A 25,611-nucleotide genomic window follows, 5' to 3' on the forward strand; every position below is an offset into this window, starting at 1 on the left:
TTTTTTTACCAAATCTCAAACCAATCTCAGCTGGATTTGGCACAAAAGGTTCTCACATTTGAACTTTAAGAATTTGTCTAAAATATCCAATCAAGATCTGGTTAGAGGTCTCCTAAAATTTAGTTTTGTCAAAGATAAGGTGTGCTCAGCGTGTGAACAAGGAAAGCAAACCAAGTCATCTTTCAAACCCAAGTCATGTTCTAGCATATCCGTTCCTCTTCATTTACTTCACATGGACTTGTTTAGACCTATTCCTGTTCGTTCCCTAGGAGGAAACAAGTATACTCTGGTGGTTGTGGATGAGTTTACTCGATTTACATGGGTGGTTTTCTTGAAGAAGAAAGGTCATGCTGCACAGGAAATTATCTCCCTGATTCGTCAAAACGAGACACTGACTGGTCTCAAAGTTAAGCAGCTAAGGGGTGATCATGGCACTGAGTTCCGGAATTCAACTCTTGAAGACTTTTGTGATTTTAAAGGCATTGGGTAGAACTTTTCAGCTCCTCGCACACCTCAACAAAACGGAGTTGCTGAACGAAGAAATCGAACACTTATTGAGGCAGGAAGAACCTTGATGATACATGCTGGTCTCCCTATGTCATTTTGGGCTGAAGCTGTTAATACAGCATGTTATACTCAGAATCGCTCTCTAATTCACAAGGTTCACAAGAAGACACCATATGAGATGCTGAAAGGTCGAAATCCAGACATATCCTTCTTTCACGTGTTTGGATGTGTTTGCTATATTCTCAATTAGCGCGATCCCATATCAAAATTTGAGCCTAAGGCTGACAAAGGTATTTTTGTTGGATATTCATCTATTTCAAAGGCTTTTCGTGTTTTTCATGTGAACAGGCAGTGCATGAGGAATCCATTCATGTAAAGTTTGATGAAGAATCATACACTGATGAAAAAGTAGTTTATTCCTCTTCTATCTTTCAAGAGCTTCTCTCTTGCCCATATGATGAAGTTTCTCATACTGAAGAAGAAGCTATTATTCCTGATCCTATCGCTTCAGACCCAAGTTCTATAAATCAAGGTACTGCGGTCAGCTCGACAACTCATTTGTCCGATGCTGATGAAACCCTTGAAGCTGAAGATTCTCTTGCAACTGATGGTCCTTTCAGTAATAACACTTCAGTGTCAAATCCATTGGAATCAGCTCCTGAACATCGAGATCACCCTGTTGATCAAATTATTGGGAATCTTCATGATGGTGTCCGAACCAGATCTCGTGTATCTAATAATTTTGCATGTATGTTAATTTCGTTTCAATGATCTTACCTGACAAGATACACTCAGCTCTTCAAGACGCTGACTGGATTAAAGCCATGCAAGACGAGCTGAATGAGTTCGAAAGGCACAAGGTTTGGACTCTTGTTCCCAGACCATCAGGAAAGACCATCACCGGAACACGCTAGGTATACCGCAACAAGGTTGATAAAGATGGTATTATTACTCGCAACAAAGCAAGACTTGTTGCTCAGGGGTTCACTCAAATTGAATCTATTGACTACGAGGAGACTTTTGCTCCAGTTGCACGCATTGAAGCAATCAGACTGTTTCTCGCATATGCCTCATACATGAACTTCATTGTCTACCAGATGGATGTCAAAACAGCATTTCTTCATGGTGTGTTAGAAGAAGAAGTATTTCTCAAACAGCCCCCAGGCTTTGAAGACAAAGAGCACCCTGACTATGTGTACAGACTAGATAAAGCTGTATATGGACTGAAGCAAGCTCCCAGGGCCTGGTATGAGACACTGACATCATATCTTCTTGAAAATGGCTACAGAAGAGGAGCAATTGATAATAAACTCTTCATCAAAAACAAAGGCTCAGACATGATTCTTGTTCAAATCTATGTCGATGATATCATCTTTGGCTCTCTAAATGAGAAGCTGAGCAAGGAATTCGCTGAGATCATGTCACAAAGGTTCGAGATGAGCATGATGGGGAAGATGACCTTTTTCTTAGGTCTTGAGGTTCAGCAACAAAAATCAGGTATCTCAATTTGTCAAAGTAAATATATTGCTGACATGCTTGTTAAGTACTCTCTCAGCAACTGCAAACCAGCTTCTACTCCGGTGTCCAAGACTGATAAGCTACACGCTGATTCCACCGGCATTGATGTTAATCACTCTCTTTATCGAGGAATGATTGGATCTCTTCTCTACCTCACTGCAAGTCGCCCTGATATCATGTTTGGAATCATTCTCTGTGCTAGATTCCAAGCTAATCCCAAGGAGTCTCATCTCATTGCAGTTAAACGCATCTTTCGATACTTAAAGGGCACTCAGAACTTGGCATTGTGGTACCCTCGTGACTCAGCACTTGAACTCTTTGGATACACTGATTCTGACTATGCAGGATGCAACTTAGACAAGAAGAGCACGTCAGGTGGATGTCATTTCCATGGAAATCGACTAATCAGCTGGTCTAGCAAGAAGCAAACCTCAATAGCTATCTCCACTGTAGAAGCTGAGTATATTGCAGCTGGGAGATGTTGTGCCCAACTCTTATGGATTTAGAATCAGCTTCTAGACTATGGGCTTAAATTCACAAAGACTCCTATATACTGTGATAACACCAGTGCCATTCAGATCACACAGAATCCTGTTCAGCATTCAAAGACAAAGCATATCGAGATCAGACATCACTTCATTAGATACAATGTTGAGAAGGGCAAGGTTGTTCTTGAACATGTCAAGACTTCAGATCAACTAGCTGATATTTTCACCAAGGCCCTTGATACTCAAACTACTGCTCACATTATTGGAGAATTTGGAATGATCACTCTGGATTAAAAAATGTTTTACTAATGTTTGCTATTGTCTTATAAACTAATGTATTTTTTTGCTGATGATGATGTGCTGATGATGTTTACCATGCTGAGTACATTGTATGATCTCTTATCTCTATCTCTTCTACAAATCTTCTAAACTAAAGTTGAATGATGCATTGTATTAAACCATATACTGATAACAACTTGAAACTCTTTGCCGATGGTTAGACAAAACACCAAGATCTATCACACACAACTATCCTTTCTTACCAATCTTACACTGATTTTGTGATTCAGTGTGACAAAACACATGCTGATGAGAGTCTAACAGTCTTTTCCGATGGTTAGACCAAAACACCAAGGTCTATCACACGCAACTATCCCTTCTTACCAATCTTACACTGATTCTGTGATTCAGTGTGACAAAACACATGCTGATGAGAGTCTAACAGTCTTTGCCGATGGTTAGACCAAAACACCAAGGTCTATCACACGCAACAATCCTCTCTTCACCTTCTTCTCACTCAGTGTCTAATGATTCAGTAAGAAGCACCACTCACTGATAAAGACTTAACACTCTGTGTCGATGGTTAGATAATTAAACCAATATCTATCACACGCACCAACCACCTTGCTAACCTTAAACAAGCAAGTTGTACCTTGAATTGACGACATACTATTTTTCAGCATGTAACTTTTAGTGACACTAATCTCAGCGCTTCCGCAGACACTGATTTTCGTTTCATCTTCGATACAATGGCTCTTTTTACCCAACGACTATTTTTTGATTTGACAGTTTGTTAAGATACGCAGTTATTTTCGAAAAAGATAATCATTACCTTTTTAAAACCGTTTAATCCCATATTTAAACTTTTTCCCCACCTCTCTCTCAAGCCTTCCTCCCATAATTCAAACTTCCTTCTCTCTCTTCAAAACCCTAGAATCCAAACTCTCTTCAATGGCAGCATCACTGTTCACTTTCTCTTCCACTTCAAGAAGAGTCATCCCAGCTCCAAACTCTCCTCCTCTTCCCATATACATCAAAGCCACAAATGTCGTTTTCAACCCTGATATACCAGATGTTCATTGTGGTCTTGGACTTGATGATTTTGTCAATTTTCTAGTATCCTGCCGACTTCGATACGCTATCAGTGAGGTTCCATCAGAGTTCTTTCCCGAACAAGTATGTGAGTTCTACTACACCGCAACGATTAATAATGAAAACAACATCATCTCAGGCACTATTAGGCGTGGCCGTCGCTCAGTTTTCATCACCGCTGATCTTCTCAGTGCTGCACTCAGGTTACCAATTTTTGAACCATTCTCTGAGCTTCCAACTATTGAACGTTGTCGATGCCTTTTCGATCAACTAGGCTATGATCACTCCAAGGCTGGTGCTCGACCAGCTCTCATTCTGCGTCAATGTATGACTCCAGGATGGAAGTTCTTCACCGGGGCACTTTGCAAATGTGTGGGTCACAAATCTCGTAGTGGTGATCAACTGAGTGACTTTGAGCAACAAGTTGTATGTTCCCTTCTTCTCAACAAACGTCTTGATTATGGGGCCTTCTTCTTTGATCAGCTTGTCCAACTTCTTCGTGCCAATGTACGAGCTGATCATGTTCCATTTCCATGCTGGATTGCTCTTGTCCTGGATAAATTTTTCGCTGAAGCCTACTACTCCCACTCTGGAAACCCCATCCAATGCCCACGCATGTCAGTACGAATGTATCAGGATGATCCACTGGCAAATGACATCGGCATCTCTGATTGGATGCGAGAATGGATCGCGAATCCATATACTGTTCCTTCACTAAACGCTAACACTGAAGAAGGAGTTGCTGATATCAACGACACTAATGCTGAAATACAAGCTAATCCTAGTCAAGAAGGTGGTCATATCTCTCCTCAACTTTCTCACCATACCATTTCTGTCACTGAAAGGATTCGTTCAGCTCATGGGGAGCCATCTGCTCAGGGGGAGCAACCATCTCAAGGGAAGCCACCATCTCAGGGGGGGCAACCTTCTCAGGGGGAGCAGCATCGATCACAAGAAATTCTAGGTAGTTAGCTTATTCATATCCCGGCCTCAGCGTTTAATGAGCTTCTTACACTGACTCGAGACATGAGTCAGCGTCTTCTACGTATTGAGGCTGATGTCAACCAACTGAAGGGAGTTCTTCTGTCAACTCCTTCCCCTGGCCCAAATGATGATGATGATCAAAAAGGGGGAGAAACTGATTCTGTTGAGCATGGATCTAAAGAGAACATTTTAAACCAGACCGAGCCACCACAGCCTGTGCACGACTCTGAGAGACTAACAGAAACTGAAAAGCTTACTGAAGATAGTGAGCATGATGATGAACATGAACATGATGATGAGTGTCAGATGCTAGACATGAACTTCATTGATCCCACTGTGCCAGTTCAAGGTGAAGACTCAGATGTAGTTAGCGAGGATCTTCATCCTTTATCTCGAAAGCGCAAGACAACAGATACTGAATTATCTGATTCACATGCTGATACTTCTCTTCCCAGCAAGAAATCTAAGTCCATTGTCAGCATATCCAATTTGGCAGCTGAATGGAACATGTCTCCTGATCAAGTTAAGCAAATCCTTGATGAAGCCAATAAAGCTCAGCTTCTAAAGAATATTGCTCAAGCTGATGAATCCCTCATTCATCACAAACTTCAGGCCAAAGGATCCTTTGAAGCTCATATGCAAAGGTTTTTAGAATATCAGTCCAAATCTAAATCTTCACAGCCTCCTCCCAGTAGCAGTAAGTCAAGGACTGATAATGTTCTTGACAGGATTGATCTCAAGAGGTTTCAAGATGTTCTTAAACGAAGAGTGAGCAATGATAAGATCCTCAAAGTTAAAGCCTCAAAACCTCATAACGAGAAAATTCTTACTTTGCTGATCACTCGTCAAGGTCCTCAACATCCGTACATTGAAGTTGTCAAGAGAGACGAGCTGATCAGATATGGACTCTCTGAATGGATGGAATTGCTCGAGTTGGCATCCAAGAAAACTTTAGCTTTTTCTTCAGAATTAACTTGTGCTCTTCATTTACTGATTAAGAAAGTTCAGCGTCTTGATCTCGTTCCTAAAGAGCATTCTCAGCAGCAAGGTTCAAGTTCCTCAATTCCAAGAAACAGAAGAACCAGATTTCAGGTTGATGGTGAAGATGTGTTGGTTCTAAATTTTGGTGCTGAAGAATTAAACAACTCTCTTCCCATTGGTGTTGAGCCGGTTCAACATCAGTTCATTTCTGTTCCTGAACATGGAATGTTTTATCTTGACAAAAACAAAAAAATGTGTTTTCAGCGAACTGCAGAGATTCCAAGGGCTCCAACAACTCATCTTGTTGGCTTAAGAAAAATGTGCATGAGTTATCAATATCTTTCTGGAGAATTTCATATTCTAATTGCTATGGAATTACTGAATAGAAGACAGGAGCTATTGGATAGTCCTTACTGACCAGTAAAAGTAGAAGCTGAAGCTGAGTATGAAGAATTTTTGTCCAGAGGTGTTCTAGTCTAGCTGGTTTTGAACATCATCATATTGGGGGAGATTGTAAGGTCAAACCTTGTAATATGATGATGTTTGAAACTGGTCACTCAGCGTCAGCGCATGACTCAGCGTCAGTATCAGCGTCAGCGTAACAGTTGTTCAGTGTATAGCTTAATATTCAGCATTTTGTAACAGATTTAGTACTTATCTAATTTCCATAGTTATCGTCTATTAGTTAGCTGGTATATCCCTGATTTGTAGGGATAGCCTAGAATAGTTGTATATATTCGTTTGTACCGGTTTGTGATAGGTACGCCTTTCACAAACCCTAATAGCCGCTTTGTGCATACGGTAATCTCTTGGTGAGATTATCATTCTTAGTGAAAGTTTTCTTTGTGAATCTTTATTGTTCTTATTTACAGTCATTATTTGATAAGTTGTTTGATCTTTGGGTCGTTCAAGTACCATTAGGCTTTAGTTGTTGGGAGCTTTCACCAGTCATACTACACATATAAACCAACAGTTTTAGTTAAACCAAAGTAAAACAATTAAACATTAGTACACAGTCATAACAAGTAAAACTGTTAAATGAGTGAATTTGTCTAGAAAAAAATTTGATTCTGAAAAACCGTTAAACACTTGGTCTTAAAATCTGTTTTAGAACATTATTTCTGAAAAAAGAAGCAAAATAGGAATGATATTACTGGAAATTGAAATAACACATAAATCAGAAGTTGTTTTAATAAACTGTTTCTAAAAACAAAATCAAAACTGTGAAGGAAGAAAAATAAATTCTCATATTTTTATAACTGTAATATAAGGCATCAGTTTATTTTTTTTCTTTCAGTTGTTCGTATTGTATGAACGAATATGTTTTAAGACTGTTAGGAGAGTATCACCCAAAACTACACAAAAGAACAAACATAAAGAAAATTGGATGAGGGATGTGTTAAACATAGATTCGATAAAACAAATTTGTCCTATATTTGTGGTTGTTTCCCAGTACACAACAGCAGTAAATGACACTTCTAGGTCACCCGGACCCTCACTTGGATCGGAAAATACCTTGGTTGCATAAAGAGGTGGAAGAAGAAGAAGAATTTGATTAAGAAGAAGAGATGAATTTCGTTTCATTCGGTATGTCTCGGTGAGTCACATAGGTATTGTATTTATACCGTACAATGTAACTGATATGATTAATACGAAATCGTAACTCTCATAATTAAATAAGACAATTAATCAAGAAATCAAAACCAAAATATATGATTAATGGCTCTTAAATGTGCATTTGTTGTGTCTCATTCAATCACATATGTGATGTATTTATACTACACAATGTAACTGGTGTGATTAATACGAAATCATAACTGTCATAATTAAATAAGACAATTAATCAAGAAATCAAAACTGAAATATATGATTAATGGATCTTAAACGCATGCTCGCACACAAATTCAGCGAATCGAAGCCAAACTGGCTCACATTTGCATCCTGCGCGCGTGCGAGAGGGAGAGGGAGAGGGAGAGGGGGAGGGGGAGGGGAGAGAGAGAGAGAGAGAGAGAGTTAATCAAGAAATCAAAACCGAAATATATGATTATGATTAATGGATCTTAAACGCGTGCTCGCACACAAATTCAGTGAATCGAAGCCTAACCGGCTCACATTTGCATCCCCCTGTGTACGCGAGAGAAAATGAGAGAAAGCATTGGTTCTATAAGTCTTACAAAGGTAGCTAGTCTTTGTAGTTATACATTAATTTTCTTTTCATACTCCAACCAATGTAAGATGTGTTAAAAAGTTATTCGACTCATTTATTATTCTCTTCCAATCATTTACTTTGATAAGTAATTTTTCATTCATTTTTAATCCGTTTTGGATATGTGATATATCAAACGAAGATATCACAGAGGAAAACACGAATATATAATCATTCGTTTGTTTTGATTACATTTGGAGTCCGAAATTCATGCTAAAAATAGTGAAAAACCCAAATTTGAAAGTTAGTAAAACTAATTTTCCAACAAGTATATATGTTTATTAAATTAGAATGTAAATGTTAGGAAATATATCTTTATAAATATTTATTTAATTGAAGTAAAAAGATATTAAAAATATATATTTATCAATATTTAATTAGTTGAAATAAAGAAAATGTTATAATTAATATTTGTAGTAAAAAAAACAGATTTAAGGACCTAAACCGAGACCATTTATGCACGGAGTAGACAAGTTAAGGCAAGTGAATCAAAGACTCGTTTTCCGATTGAGACCTGATTTTATGCACTTTAATTGAAATGTTTAATTAATTATATTTATGAAATTATATAAATTAATTGTATAAGGGCTAAAGAAGATACGATCTTCATTCTTCAGTGCATTCTTCCTCTTGCAATTAATATATTTTGGTTATTTATATTGGACTGTGAAATTTTATAATATATAGGGTGGTCTCCTCTTTTTTTAGGTCGAGAGTTCAAGTCCGGTCGTGGACATAGATTGAATTAAATGTTAGTTTAAGAGTAGATTATATATTTATATTTGCGAGTTATATATATATATATATATATATATATATATATATATATATATATATATATATATATATATATATATATATATATATGAAAAGGTTATTTGGAAAACAAAAAACCCTAAAAATCATAAAAATGCATAAAAAATACTTATAGATCACAAGATTTTTTTTTGAATTTTTTTATAAAAAATCGCAGCTTTCTATACAAATTCGCTGAAAAAAGTTTGAAATTTTTTTTATATATTAAAAAAAATTGATATTTTAATTTTTTTTTTTCAGCGAATTTGTATAGAAAGCTGCGATTTTTTATAAAAAAAAATTCAAAAAAAAATTTTGTGATCTCTAAGTATTTTTTTTATGTATTTTTATGATTTTTTGGGTTTTTCTTAAGGTTTTTTGTTTTCCATAAAACCTATATATATATATATATATATATATATATATATATATATATATATATATATATATATATATATATATATATATATATATATATATATAGTTGTCATGGAGAAAATAAGAAAAGTATGTTAATAATAAAAATTGAAACATTTTTTAAGATTTAAATCGGGTCATTAACCCTATTTAGGGATGGCAAATCGGACAGTTGTGGCGCGTATTTGTCTGACACGACGCAACAACGTTTTATATAACACGAACACGACACGGCACGATGTCGTGTTTTTTTTAAATAAATGAAAATGAACCAATTAAAAAGTGACAAATACAACACGACAAACATAAAATAAAACAAAAATAAGTTTATTTAATTAGTACTTAATCACATATAACACAACAAAATGGCAAACACGACAAACAATTGTTAAATCGTGTCAATTCCATATCGAATTTTGAACACGAACACGACATAAGCTCGAATTTGAATTTCAATTTCGCCCCAATTTTATTCCGTATCATGTATTTTTGTCGTGTCGTTCGTGTCATCATCATTTTTAATTTAAATTATTAATTCTTGGATTTTGTAGCTCTACTTGATATGCTCATATTAGTTGCATTGTTTTTTTTTATAATACAAATTTGTCTTATTGAATTCTAAAATTACTAGAAGTTTTATTTTTAAAGTTTGAATTCTTCATACTTTTAAATATTTTTAGATTTTACATCTTTATAAATAATCAAAGATCGAGCATATGACTACTTAGCTCTTAGCATTGTTATTTGTTGGAGGCAAATCGAGTCCATCTATTTTACACTTTTACTCTAACTGGATCCTGAATGCTCCTAAGAGTCTAAGACCCAAACTAGACCCATCAGAATTTGGGCCTTTTTCCACGTCTATAATATATTTGCTTAAGGACTAAAAGTGATTAAATGATAAATAAAAATAAAAATAAGAGAAAGCGACAAAGCTAGTCAAATTATCTAATTAATTTTATTTAATACCCTAATATTTGTAATTAACTTAAAATAGTCAATAAAATTGTAGACCATCAAAGATGCTTACTAGTTTGGGGAAAGGTCTACGATTTGGGACTTTTACGATGAAACCGTAGGTGATTTAATCACCTACAATATGCTCTTAAAAAAAAACTATTGTTTGTTGTGCCTATGAACATGAAAAACAAAATCATAGGTGAGTGATGTCATCTACTGTTTTTTCAGAAAACCTACTGTTTCATTCTTGACATTTAATTTTTTTTCAATCAAACAACGAAATCAACCCAAATAACATACCATATAATCAAACTATATCAATATACAAGCTTGAAACAAAAAAAAAAATTATTGTGCAAACCGTAGATGTGGTATGCCATCTACGGTGTACAAACTACTAATGCACAATTTGTGCATTATCAACTTGTACATCATAGGTGGCATACGACAGACACTTACGGTTTTTATATGTATTTTTTTTCGTTTTTTGCAAAAAAATATATACTCACACTATTAGATTTCATAGTAAACGATATAAAGAAAATAATAATAATAATAATAATAATAATAATAATAATAATAATAATAATAATACAAATGAGTATGAGAAAATACCCAGTTCGGACCCATAATTGAAAGTGCTTCTTTAGCTTCAAACACTCAAAGTGTTATTCAAATTAAGATCACCAATTAGCAAATTGAGATCAATCAGAGTGTTGTTCAAAATCAATTACACAAGCAACAAGCTTTATCATTATGCTAAAAAGTTGCATACATCAATTGAGATAACTGAACTTCTTCATCATTTTGATTCGGTAGGGAAGGGATTGAAGCCATCATCCAGCATTTTTCTGAGTGGTCCAAACATCGGTTCAGGGAGATTCTTCAGATCATGCCAAACCCAACCTTCACACTTATCAGGCTCGAGGTTTTGAGGTGTTTTCTCAGGATCTGAAAGATGTGCACGCATGAAAACAGCAACAAGATGCACTTTATCAGAAAGAACGAAACTGTTGGCTGTTAAAAACTCTATGTTCTTGATCTCTAGTCCTGTTTCCTCATTCACCTCTCTTGCTGCACATTCCTCAAAGCTTTCACCTGTGATTCCATTTGAACCAAATCACTATATGTTTATCAATTGATTTATCGGCGTTGGATCCAGCGACTTTCTCCGATTATTGTTACGATTTGAGGGGGAAAAGTTATCAGAAGTTCAGAAAAGGTTATATGGAATATATCCTCATAATGATTCAAAATCAAAGGTTGATTTCCATTTCGTTTTCGAAACAAAGGTTAAATGAGGATATAGCAAAACAGGGGGTAACAGTGATGAGCATTAGGGTAAAACGTGATTAGGGGTTAAAGGAGGAGAACTGACCGAACTCAAGGTGGCCTCCGGGGAGGGCATAGGTGTAGGCACCAATAGAAGAGGAGCGGCGACGCCCGAAAAGTATCTGATCATTCTTCAATATAAACACGGCAACGCCAATTTCCGGCGCCGGCGACATCGTTCCGTTCTCTAAAGGTCCAACTATTTTGACTCAAAAAGGGAATTTTATGAATACCAAATGGCACACTCATTTTGAATATCTTGACCACGACAAAATTAATACTTTAAAATGTACTATTTTCAAGTTCTTATCAATTATCAAGATCTGTAATATTGATTCAGATATAAAAACTATGGTGGTGTTTGGATAAATATATTTTTAGCTTATATTTTTAGCTTATTAAATATATTTTTAGCTTATTAGTTTATTATGGTGAGAATAAATAGTTTAAAAAGTGTTTGGATTATTTATTATGGTGGAAATAAGCAATAAACAATAAGCATTTTTAAGTGTTTGGCAAACAAAACAGCTTATATGAGTAAAATGATCAAAAAAAATTTCCTTTGTTAACATATTTATCTTATTAAAACATTTTTTTTAAATAATAATAATAATTTTTTTATTCATAAGAACTAAAAAAAACAATTATCATGCAAAGGATTTATGGCAGTTTCTAAAGAAAAAAAAAAGCAATCAATGGTTGCAGGGAAAGAACAAAAACAAAATCGTGTGTTTGCATCACCAATAAAAAAAATGGCATACCTGATTGTAGGGGGCGATAGCAGCAGGAAAAAAAAAAAGCAAACAACATACTCATTGCAGGGGGCGATAGCAGCAGGAAAAAAAAGCAAATAACATGCCTGATTGACGATGGCTTCCAGGGACGATGGCCAAGGGAGAAAAGGAATAGCGATCGGCAGTCATTTTTTCCCTATCCAAACACCCCCTATATATTTTATTTCTATTTTAAAACCTTGAATTATAAAACTTTTATAAATTTTTAAATAACAAATCCATTAATTTTGTTTAAAATACGTTAATGGAGAGTTAGATGTTAACTATACAGTATTGCAGTCAAAATTTAAATAGCGGTCACATGCTGTTATTTAAGATCATGGTTACCGCGGTGGTATAACGGTTTTTTAATATTACGTATAATTTATATTTTTTATATTATATTTATATAAAATTTATATATTTGAGTATTAATATTAGAAGTATATGTAAAATTAATATCATCAAACCCAAAAAGTCATATAAAAACATATCATAATATTCTATTATAGTAATATGGAAACTAGACAGTGTCAAAGTGTCAAATAGAGTTTAATTGCATTGCACACGTTCAATATTATACTAGTAAGTCGTGGTTGATTTAAATAGTTAAGTCTCAAGTCGTAACCTCATGGGTCGATTTACAAAAAGCATTAATGAAGTCCAACCATAGCAGCTCAAGTCTTCGTGAGTACATAAAGAGATGAGAAAGAGAGTTGCTGGTAGACGTAGTTGCTTTGAATGCTTTTAATTATGTTAGTTATTCGGACTTTTTAAAATGAAAGTCTAGTGAGATCGTTAAAACTAGTTTTTCATTGACAAGGTAACCAAATGACCCAAAATGTGAACGAAAATGGAATAGCTTCCGTAGCGCTGCTATAGTGGTTATTGAAATAGCGGTAAATAGCACCGCTAATAGCGGTACCGCGAAATGAAAACGCTAAATTGAAAATAGCGGTTCTTGACCTCCGCCAAATGCTATAGCGCCACTATAGCACCGCAATAACTCGATTGATAGCTTAGGATGTTAGTAGTCTTGCTTTTGTGGGATGGTGGATGGTAGAACCACTACTTCATATAAATACTAGTAAACAGTGCGGTAATATAATTCACTTCTCAAAATTTTATAATGTAGTGTGATTTGTTTTTTATGTGTAAACATTTTGATTGGACAATGACATTACATAAAAAACATGTTAATATGTGTCGTATCATCATAATTCAAATATGATTGCTATATTGAATTTTTGTCTACTATCATCGATTTAACACTTACGTATTACATTGTAAAACCAATCAAAATTGTGTACTCATCTGGTTATAATTACCTATCAAGACAATGCTATTAAATCTTTTCTATTTTTTTTTTTTTTGAAACAGAAAATATTATAAAAGACCCCCGCCAACAAGTAGTTGAACGAGGGCACAACACACAGGAAAACAATTACAATAAAGAAAATAAGGAAGCATTCCATTCTTCCTAATTACAAATGTCATTTTTACCCCTACACTTAATCCATAAATACATCAGAGATTTGATATTTTCAACCAGTTGTGATGGTGTATTTGACATCGTCTGAAATATTCGATCATTCTTCACTTTCCATAGGATCCATAATATTCCATAATAGATAACAATGATCCACTTTCTTTTCTTTGGACTTCTATTAGAGTTGGCAATGAGTCGACATGGGTTGGGTTTGGGTTATGTTTTTTCGTCACTTCAGTTTTTTCGTGGCTTTATGAGGGAAACAAGTGGTGGGCAACCTGTCCTTTTAGTCCCCTTTACTTGTTTTAACCAGTTTTGGGGACACATAGAAACAAACTTGGGGCCCACCCCTCTCTTTCTCTCTCTCAATTGAATAATTGTTATCCAGAAACCAATCACCACCCGCATTTTCCTTTTCTCACCACCAATATCTTCTACCAGCCATTATTACATTTTATTCAAGATCAGAAGAGGAAAATCACACCCAGATCTAGAACAAAATCAAGAAAAAAGAAGCTAATACATGTGAGGAATAGAGCATCGAAGGTGACTTCCATGGACAAAATGGCAGACTGCCACTATCTTCTTCTCCAGATTGAAGATAATCTTAGTCCTTCAATAACCAAAAGATTACAAGAGCATAAGAAGGACCTCAGTAGCCCCCTTCGAGATGCTAGGGTATCCTGACTAATATTCCAAATGAAAAATTATGATAAAAACTAACCTCTTCGACTGACTATAAGAGAACTTCTAAGAAACTTAAATAACTAAATTACAAAAATTTCCCTTGAACAAGTTATGAATGGATTCTCTTGGGACGAATTCTCTTTTCTACCAATCCTCTCCTAAGTATACTTCATCTGTGGCTTAGCAGATTAATGGACGACTCTACACGTAGAAACTTCAACTAGAACTTTACATAGCAGGGAAACCAGGATTTAGTTGTATCATTATAAACAAAAATGAAATCGATTCAAAGTATAGGGATAGGATTAGGCTGAGTTCACAGAGCTTACCAAGAGCTGGAGTACGATGGCGCTGGCAGAGGAGAAGGGATGAAGGAAAGCGACACTGGTGGAAGGCTTTTATTGAGGTGGTGTCACCGGAGGAGGATCAGCGCTAGGCTTCACGAGAGGAATGTCATACTAATTTCAATATAAAACAAGCGAAGGACTGTGGCTTCGATTTTGACTGAACTTATGGATCGTCGGAGGTGGTGATGGCAGATAGATCCTTGTGTTTGTGTAGAAAGATGGAGAATGAACAGCCGATCAAAAGGGAAGAATGTTGAGGAATCGTGAATCGGAGGTGCGAATACAAAGGAGGCGAGAGTAAGTGGGAAAAACTTAAACCTAGAATTTTTGTGAGGGGGAAGCTGGAGTAAATCTGGGTTTGTTCATCTAGGACTAATTTACAGGAAGAAGAAGATGGGTCGTTATATATATATATATATATATATATATATATATATATATATATATATATATATATATATATGTATATATATATATATATATATATATATGTATATATATATATATATATATATAGAGAGAGAGAGAGAGGGGGAGAGAGATGTTGTGGGACCTTTTAATTTTTTTAATTTATTAAAATATAAAAATAAGTGAGTTGGCATAAGGGGTAACCGGGTTACCCCTTCGTTTTCTAAAAAAGGACATATGGACCCGACAAAACCAAATTTGTTCCCTTAAAAATCCACTTAAAAAGTTATGTGACTAAAAGAGTAAACCCTAAAAACTTCATAGGGCGTATCTGTCATTTCCCCTTGTTTTTTGTGTAAACATTTTGATTGGACAATGACATTACATAAAAAAACATGTTAATATGCGTGTATCATCATAATTCAAATATGATTGCTATATTGAATTTTTGTGTACTATCATCGATTTAACACTTGCGTATTACATTGTAAAATCAATCAAAATTTTGTACTCATCTGGTTATAATTTCCTATTAAGACAATGCTATTAAATCTTTTGCAAATTTTTTTTGGGAAATGGAAAATATTATAAAAGACCCCTGCCAACAAGTAGTTGAACGAGGGCACACTACACAGGAAAACAATTACAATTAAGAAAATAAGGAAGCATTCCATTCCTCCTAGTTACAAATGTCATTTTTACCTCTACACTTAATCCATAAATACATCAGAGATTTGACATTTTCAACCACCTGTGATGATGTATTTGACTTCGTCTGAAATATTCAATCATTCCTCACTTTCCATAGGATCCATAATAGTCCATAACAGACAACAGTGAATCACTTTCTTTTCTTTGGACTTCTATTAGAGTTGGCAATGGGTCGACCTGGGTTGGGTTTGGGTTCAACCCATTTATTAATTGGGTTGAAAATATCAACCCAATCCAACCTGTTTATTTAAATGGGTTGATATTTCCAACCCAGCTCAACCTTATAGATAAATGGGTTGCCACCAGGTTGGCCCATTTATGTAGTTCTCGATCCAACCTACTAAATAAATGAGTTAAACTTGGGTTACTTATTTAAAATCAAAAAATTAAATACATTAACTAAAGTGTATACTACATAAATCAGTTTCATACATAAATAAAATTTCAAAGTATAACAAAAGCAAAATCACAGTTTACAAATTTAAATAAATTGATCAAATAACATAAAAAATATTTAGTTTTAAAAGGATTTTGGAGAGTGTCTATTATTTTTGAGGATAAGAAAAAAGATGGGAATTAAGATTATATTTTTGTAAAACACAAATAATAATACAACATTTTAATTTATAAATTAATACTTCGATTAATACGTGATAATATTCAAATAAATATTAAATTAAGTATATATTAAAGTTAAATGGGTTGGTGGATTGAAAACGGGTTGATAATTTTTACCTAACCCAACCTATTAAATTAAATGAGTTAGATGGGTTGACCCATTTAACTTAAATGGGTTGAAAATCTCAACCCAACCAACTAATTTTGGGTTTGGTTTGAGTTGGGTCGATTTTTGGCAGCTCTAACTTCTACCCCAATTGGATGCAAATTCAATGATATCATTGACGTTGTGAGCTTCCATGTTAGTTACCCCATCCAATAATGCTCTAACTTCGACAGGTAATCTCTAGGTTTAATAACTAAATTATGAATTCTAGAAATGACCCTGACCCATAGCAACGAGGCCTCAGAGTTGATGCGCCACCACCATTTTACCATAAGAGCAATGTTTAAGGCTTTTATAGATACCACTCCCAGCCCTCCAAGATCTTGAGGTGTGATTACTTTCTCCCATTCAATCCCATCGATTTTATTTTATTCGTAGTTTCCACCCCATAAAAATTTCCTTCGAATCTTCTCAAGTGTTTCAATTAAACCGCTAGGAGCGTTGAAAAGTGACAAATAGTACGTTGGAAGGTTTCCATGTACCGACTTGATTAATGTTAGACAACCACCAAACGAAAGTGATTTTGATTTCCAACAAGAAATCTTAGCTTGAAATTTGTTGATGATTGGTTTCCAATTTTTTATGGGCTTCATGGTTGCACCAACGGTAACCCCGTGTATGTGAAAGGAAGAGGACCCACTTCGATTTGGAAGCCATGATGCCAAACACCTTTGACTTAAAGAAATTCACTTTTAGTCCTGATGCAATGTGGAAACACTTTAAAATACGATCAAGATTTTTAAGATTAGATTTGCACCATTCACTAACAAAAAGTGCGACGTCCGCAAAGAAAAGGTGTGAGATTAATGGACCGTTTCTCGGGGTTTGTACACCTTTGAAATTTCCTTTTTCTCCAATTGATTTCAATGCCACATGAAGCCCTTCCATTATGATTTTGAATAGAAACGGTGAGACTGGATCACCTTGTCTAACTCCTTTTGTGATATCGAATTCTTTGGTGGGGGAACCATTGAGAATAATAGATGCACAGGAAGAAGATAAGCACCCATGAATCCATGATCTCCATTTGTTTCCAAGCCCTATTTGCAAAAGTATCGAGTCAAGATATTCCCAATTCACATAATGAAATGCTTTATCAAAATCTACTTGGAATAGAAGTATCTTCTTTTTTATGCTTTTAGCCCAAGCACACACCTCGTTAATAATTAATGGTTCGTCTAGAATATTTCGCCCCTCCACATATGTCAATTGAACTTCACCAATGACACTTCCGATGACATATTTGATTCGACTATCTGACAAATTTCATAACATCAGTGTGAATCATGTCCCAATACTTTTTAAGAAACTTGAACGTGAATCCATCTGGTCCTGGAGCCTTGTCTCCACGACAAGCCCATACAACAACTTTAACTTCATTGAGAGAAATAGGAGCTACAATTCTGATAGCATCCATCATCGAGATAGACTTGAAGTATGGGTTTACTAACTTAGGCCTTAAAATCCACCGTTCCTTGAATTTTTGTTGGAAGAAACTGAAAGCTTCATCCTTAATCTCTTTAACATCTGATGACCACATGCCATTTATCATAAATCTCGATATTCGATTCTTCCTGTTATTACTGTTTATAAAGCCATGAAAAAATCATGTGTTTTTGTCGCCATCAACTATCCACTTTACTCGTGTTTTGTTTTCAATCTAAAACTGCAAGTTTATCTAACTCAAGTACCCTTTGTATCCTTTTGCTCCGTGTTTGTGAGTCAATGTCAGAGAGCGTGTGAGATTCCGCAATCTTTCCAAGACTAGCGATCATGGCTTTTAAATTAACTAAGTCTTCAATTTCTTTTTTGTGTTCAGATCTTCTCCAATTGCTTATCTCCTCCTTCAAATACTTGAGTTTGGCTTCAAGGTATACATCATCTGTTCCATATCCTTTGAATTTAGTCCATGCGTTTTGCACAATCTAATCAAGTCCATCCACCAAGAGACAAAAGTTGTAGAACATGAAAGAAGGAGGGTCGGAATCTTTAAAAGCATATGAAAAAGTGATAGGGAAATTATTAGATAAATCTCTGGGATGTATTGTAGCAGAGAGCGAGGAGAATATAGAAAGAAAATTCGGACATGCTACACGACTCATGTAAGTGTATCGCTCACCCTCCCCCCCCCCCCCCCCATCTTGAAATCTTGAACTCCAGCCTTGTGAATGAAACAATTAAAGGAAAAGGCACTAAAGGGGAAAAATTGTGAGTTGAATCTCTCATCTCTATGCCTAACTACAGTAAAATCTCCAAAGATCAACTAGTTACCTCCCTTTGCTTGTTTAATTCTAAGTAGTTCTCGCGACAATGCTTTCAAATCAGATGGGCTTGTGGACCATATATGTTAGCAAATATAGTCTTCCTAGGGACACCTGACCATGTACCAATAACTATGAGAAAAGATTTATTCTTTATTACCTGTCTTCTGAAATAATTTGGTGTCCCATATTGAAATCAAACCACCAGACCTCCCATTTGAATCTACTCCATCGAAATCCAAATCAGTAGACTCCCAACATTTTTTAACATTTATTCTCGAGAAATCATAATGTTGGGTTTCTTGTAGCCCAAGAAAATTGATTTTGTGTTGTATCTTCAGTTTCCTAACCCAAGTGACTTTGACATCCTCCCCAGTCCCTCGTACATTTAGGGAGAGACAATTCATTGGCACCGATTTTGGGCACCAGCTTCACCAACGACATCAACAAGAATGATATTGTTGACATCGATTTGGAATCCAATCTCGACCCCAACTTCCACAATTTTAGCAATTTCATTCGACTTAGAGTTGTTGACATTGTTATTACAATTAACAAGTGGATTTATGATACAATGATTGTTATTCAGATCAGCATTAGGTGGAATATTATTATCAATGGGAGCATCGCTTATTATTATTATCAGTTGGGTTTCTTGTTGCCCTAGAAGATTGATTTTGTATTGTATCTTCAGTTTCCTAACCCAAGTGACTTTGACATCCTCCCCAACCCTCGTACATTTAGGGAGAGACAATTCATTGGAAATGGTTTTGGGCACCAACTTCACCAACGACATAGGCAAGAATGCTATTGTTGACATCGATTTGGAATCCAATCTCGACCCCAACTTCCACAATTTTAGCAATTTCATTCGACCTACAGTTGTCGACATTTTCAATATATATATATATATATATATATATATATATATATATATATATATATATATATATACTTTAGACACTTTAGGTTTTTGCCACACTTCTTTAACCATTGTGACATTTTTGGTCCCTAAAGTAAAAACTTTACATGTTAGCAATTAGTACACTTTAGACAATTTAGGTTTTTGGCACACTTTTTTAGCCATTTTGACATTTTTGGTCCCTACAGTCAAAACTTTTACATTTTAGCAATAGTATGTTTTTGTGCCTTTAGGATTTTGCCACAAATCTTTAGTGACTTTGACACTTTTTGTCCTTGCAGTCAAAACTTTTATATTTTTCCATAAAAACACAAAAAACCTTTTTTAGACTTTTGCCACCATATTTTCCAAACTTTGGCAACTTTCACACTATTGCCACACTATTTTTTGATTTTCTCCACTAGTGTCCCGTCTTTTGGTTGTTGTATACTTTTGACATCTAAATTTATGGGTTGTCGACTTTCTGCCCTATTTGTGGCCATTTACACTTTCAACACATATCTTTTATAGTTTGCCAAGTTTTCCCATATTACCTCAAAAGCGACGTAGCGGCGAGTTGCTTTCTAGTTACAATTAACAAGTGGATTTTATGATTCAGTGATTGCTATTCAGATCAACATTAGGTGGAATATTATTATCTGTGCGAGCATCGCTTATGATTAAGGGTGTAAGGAATTGATGAATTGGCTGGGATCGAAAGAAGAATGGCTGATCACAAGATTCATATAGTATTTTGTTGAGCTAAAGTTTTTATTTGTGGTCCAGATTGGGTAGTATTTTGTTGAGCTAAAATGAAAGTAGGATAATGGGTATTGGGAAATGGCCCAAAATAGCCAAATGGGATTAAATTACTTAATGGCCCAAAGTGATTAGAAGTGTTAGGTCCAGTTGGTACAGGCCAGGAATCGGATTTGGATTAATTCCATGATTAATATCCACCTCGTTTTGTGAAGGAATAATTGGCATACATGATACATACCACAATATCAATATTATGGATTTCAAGCGTCCGCAAGTTAATGGGAAACAACATGTCCGGTTTAATTGTATTAATTGTGTCCTCGATTTCCACATTCACCGACAATGTCGATTCTGAGAAACTGTTGATTGACTCTTCATCGACATCCAAACCCGATTCCTCGACGATGAGATTCTTGCTTGAATTACTCATGCCATCTGGTGACATCTTGCTCATCGGCGGAGATTCCAGTCTGATCTCCCCCTCCTCGATGTCACTGTTTTGATTCTCCTCCCAGGTGTCCGACATGGCGTCTTCATAATCTTTACATATTCACTTCTAATTCCTTCTCATCTACCACATCTTTAAATCGAACAAAAGCAAAATTCAGCCTTTGGTAATCTTTTCTTCCACCCAGGTAGACATCTAACATTATTCCATGATTCACAAAGAGTTTCCATAATTCCGATTTTATCGTACCTCCTTGAAAACCTGCGATGTAGACATCGGTTATCTTGTGTCTGTCCTTATTCTTAGTCGTCGGTGTTCTACGTGGCACCTCCGTCCACTCCCTAGTCCCTACTATTTGGGAGCATTTTCTATTACATTAAGAACAATGCTATTAACAAATGCATAATTGTTATTAATACTAATGATATTAAGGAGAATGCTATTATCAATGATATTTAGTACAAAGCTTTATCGATGCTATTAATAACAATTATAGTATTTAGTAAAATGTGATTATCAGTCCTATTAATAACAATGACATTACTACAATGTTATTAGCAACATCGATATTAATTGACAATTGATGTTAAGACCGATGCTAGTAAGTACAATGTTGTTAACAAAAATGTTATTAACATCACTATGAAGTGAAGAACACACAAATAATAGTTATACACTTGCGTTTAAGTCAACTTCATATGGTATTGCATTAAATGCTATCAATAACATCATGTTATAGAAAGTACAAGTATCAAATTTTGTATCTCATTAACTTCTAAAAGTGTGATACAAAGTACCAATTTTCTAAATCTATAACATGTTTATAATATACTATAAAAAAACTTTCACAACTTCTCCACACTATTATCCACAAAATGTCAAAAACTCTTTTTTTTTTCAAAACACTCTATACATAAAAGTCTTCCTATCAATAAAACATGTTCATCAAAAGCCTGTCTATCTACAACACCTTCCCATTTACAAAACCTACCATCTTTTTTACTTTCACGTCTTCTTCACATATAATCTATACTTCACCTTGTACAGTTACTTTACTCTTCACCTATGTTTCACTTACACATCTGCTTCACTCTTCATATTTTTTCCCCTTGCACCTTTGTTTCACCCCTATTCAACCTTTCATTTCTTGATCAGCTGTATGATCAATAACAATCATTGCATTGTCACCATCTAAATCCATCTTAGGTCCTACATCATTATCCATTTTATCTGAAAACTTTATACCCATAATGTTTCAAATACAATAGTCCTATCCCATTATGAATACCTCGATTTAAGAAATATCTAAAACAATTACTATATATTGTAGGTCTTAGCCCCTTAGATAATAGCTTGTTGGGAACATGGTAATAAAATGTTATGGATGTATTCCTTTACAATTTCATTAATAAATAAAGAAAAGTCACCATAGTACATATTTATGAAATCTGCATAAATATATATAATGCCCGCAGATTCAAGCAAGAAATTTAAGATATAATGGATAATCTTAGCTAAAGATGTAGTAGTCATAATGACTATCTCGGTGATATATTGAACGCCTAAATTTGACTTCATATGAGCAAATTATGATTTTTTGAAGTTTCAGCGTAGCAGAGTGGACACGGCAATTAAAATCCAAATCAGATGAGTATTAGACAAAACAATTTAAAAGAGTCGAGAACGGATGTCATACGAAAGAGTTATGATTTTTATACCGACTTTAACAGTCTAACACTGTTAAAAATTGAACTTCAAAAATAAATTTAGAATTAGCCGACAGAGTCTAAATGAAAGTTGTAGTACTCATCGATAGATACGAGTGGATATAAGAACGTCGATAACGGAGCTCATATGAGAAAGATGCAATTTTTTGAAAAAAATAAAAAAAATTTGTGTGCGCTTCTAGAAACAACGACATGGACCACCCATAATTTGACACGTGACAGCAGGGTAGAGAATTGACGTCGCTGAAGCATGTGGCGCACCTGGAAAAAATTTCTATAAATAGTATCCTTCAGCCTCATTCTTCCCCACACATTCTCCAAACACTCTCTCAACTTCTTAGGGTGTTTAAAGTGGGATTTCCAAACAATATACTTTGTATACCAGACGGAGCCTACCTCCGATATGATCTTACCTTCTTTTTTCTTACTTGACAGATCTTGATGTAGACATTAATCTAAACTATCATTAGTCAAGAGGAATGTTTGAATAAGACTTAGTGGTATTTACACCTAGATCATATTAAAGGAAAACCAAGGTGTAAAGCGAAGCATTGCCCAAATTTCTGAGTCATCTACTTTTAGCAAGGGAGTGTATAGTTACTTTCAGCTTACACACACACACACACACACACACATATATATATATATATATATATATATATATATATATATATATATATAAAGTATCTATTAAATGCTATACATGCTTATTGTTTGTGTTCTTGATCTATGGGATATATGCAATAATATGATATGATTTTACTTGAATAAATTACTTTATCATATTTAAATTTGCATTGGGTAGTGAAGGGTTTTGGGAAAATAAAATAACGGTAAGAGGCTATGCATTGTACTATTTGTACTACCGAGACCAGTCATCTAAGGGAGTATAGATTACGACCACTTACTATTCTAGATAGTTTGGTGGAACATTAGCAGGTTCACCACATGTATGTGTTAATGATCATACTTTTCAGGGGAAAAGGAAAGTAGTTCATTCGGGTAGTCTATCCCCCTTAGGGTTGCCTTATTGACACATATTTCTATGGATTCCCCGATGTAGTATTGTTGGCTAACAGAGATCCTTTAGGATAGGTCCAGTGAAATCATCATCGTAGGATTAGAGAGTGAGAATAATGGGAATGAGTAATCGACGTATTTGCTTATTGTGAAAAATATATTATAGTATTGTGGGTTGAAAACCCTATGTGCTCACCAGGCTCCCAAGCATGACCTACTCAGTTTCTTTGTATCACAGGTAATGGTACAAAAGTACATTGATAGTAATGTTTGTATCTTATTAGAGATTCAAGGAGGTGTATGCCATAGTATAATATTTTTGTTGTAAGGCCTATAACATTTAGTTTATGCTTATGTTTTTCATATTAGTTACGACATCCCAATTTTTAAAATATCAATGAAAAATTTTCTTTGAAAATGCTTTAATCATATTTTGAGACAATTTTCGCATAAACGCATTCTTTTAAATAATACTCTGAATTAAATGAGCATAATCAAACATTATTTTCGGACCGTAAAATTGGGGATGTCACAATACAAGTGTCGATTTGGTCGTCTGTTTTTCTTATGAGTTTTGGAAGGAAGATACCTAAGTGGTGTGTGTCCACCGTCGATGACGTATTAGTAGGGTCCATCGACGAACTAGAAACCCTTACGAAAGTACTTTCTTCCAAAATTAGTTTTTTTCAAAAGAAACATTTTTTAACTAAATAGAAACATACCTTAACCGATGTTTTGTAAGGTTGATCGAAGCTTATCATCGTGCTTAACTTGGTTCCTGCTCAATAAATGATCTTCTCCTTCTATGACTACATCGAAACACAAGACAGACTTCAAGGTATTCTTTGAAAGGAACTAATACACATATGATTGCCACCAATTAAAAAAATATTTTTAATAGATAAAACTAGCCATAACCGGTAAAAATGATCAATCGTGGACAAAAAAAGTTGTTCACGGACTGTTATATACAAAATAAAACTCAAAAACTCTAACATAATTATGGAAAAGAATGTAATTTTTCAAAATTCTTTACATTAATAACTTTTTGTACAAAAAAGTAAAGTAAGACATTAAAATACAAATAATTTGTAATGTATAATTTAATGAAAGAGTTGAATAAAGTGGAATATATAGCTGACATTGAATGAATTAAACTCAACTATAGTGTGGGATGTCACCTTAGAATTCAATGACTATTGAACTCTTCATGAGATAAAAGAAACTTTTTAGACAAAAGTGCAAAAAATGGTCCCTATGGTTTTGGTCAGAAAATGTTTTTTGGTGCATCAGTGATCCAATTTTAGATATTTTGTGTGATTTTGGTCTCTATCAACTTAAAAAGACTATTATGTCCCTTATATTTGTTTTTTCAAATTTTTTATATTTATACCAGTTTATAACCCGTGGGAACCACGGTTACAAACTTAATTAAACTTTAATACTAAAAACTTAAAATTATTAATCACTTATGTTAAATAAATTATTAATTAAGAGATTTTTTAGTTATATAAAGTTATAATCATTGCTTTAAATAAATATGTAAAATTATATCACTTTATAATTTGTGTTAATTTTATTTAATTTCCATTGTAATGTTATTAATTTAATGTAATTAGAGTGAAAAATTTAAAATTTGAAATGGAGATTCAATAGGTTAGCAAGTGACATGCATTAATTAGGAGACATAATAGAGTGTGACACATGGCAAAAGAAAAATAAAATATGCATTAA

The 25,611-nt window shown here is 34.6% G+C and overlaps 1 protein-coding gene across 1 annotated transcript; it reads right to left on the reverse strand.

The window, feature by feature from the left end:
• Positions 1-10,856: 10,856 nt before the first annotated feature.
• Positions 10,857-11,801, reverse strand: LOC145101265 (nudix hydrolase 1-like). The gene is made up of 2 exons (XM_079038444.1): positions 11,606-11,801; positions 10,857-11,325 (listed from the first exon to the last, which is right to left on the reverse strand). The coding sequence occupies exons 1-2, from the start codon at positions 11,733-11,735 to the stop codon at positions 11,030-11,032; spliced, it is 426 nt and encodes a 141-aa protein (XP_078894570.1). The 5' UTR covers positions 11,736-11,801; the 3' UTR covers positions 10,857-11,029.
• Between the last annotated feature and the right edge of the window lie 13,810 nt (positions 11,802-25,611).

The sequence above is a fragment of the Lactuca serriola genome, chromosome 4 (assembly GCF_051521515.1).
Source record: "Lactuca serriola cultivar US96UC23 chromosome 4, Lser_US96UC23_V15, whole genome shotgun sequence".
NCBI classification, from domain to species: domain Eukaryota; kingdom Viridiplantae; phylum Streptophyta; class Magnoliopsida; order Asterales; family Asteraceae; genus Lactuca; species Lactuca serriola.

Bases quoted from the DNA above. Each gene is read 5' to 3' on its own strand.
- LOC145101265 (XM_079038444.1), bottom strand. From the start codon at position 11,735: ATGTCGCCGGCGCCGGAAATTGGCGTTGCCGTGTTTATATTGAAGAAT. The intron at 11,326-11,605 runs GTCAGTTCTCCT...ATGGAATCACAG, and splicing joins CGGAGGCCACCTTGAGTTCG to GTGAAAGCTTTGAGGAATGT.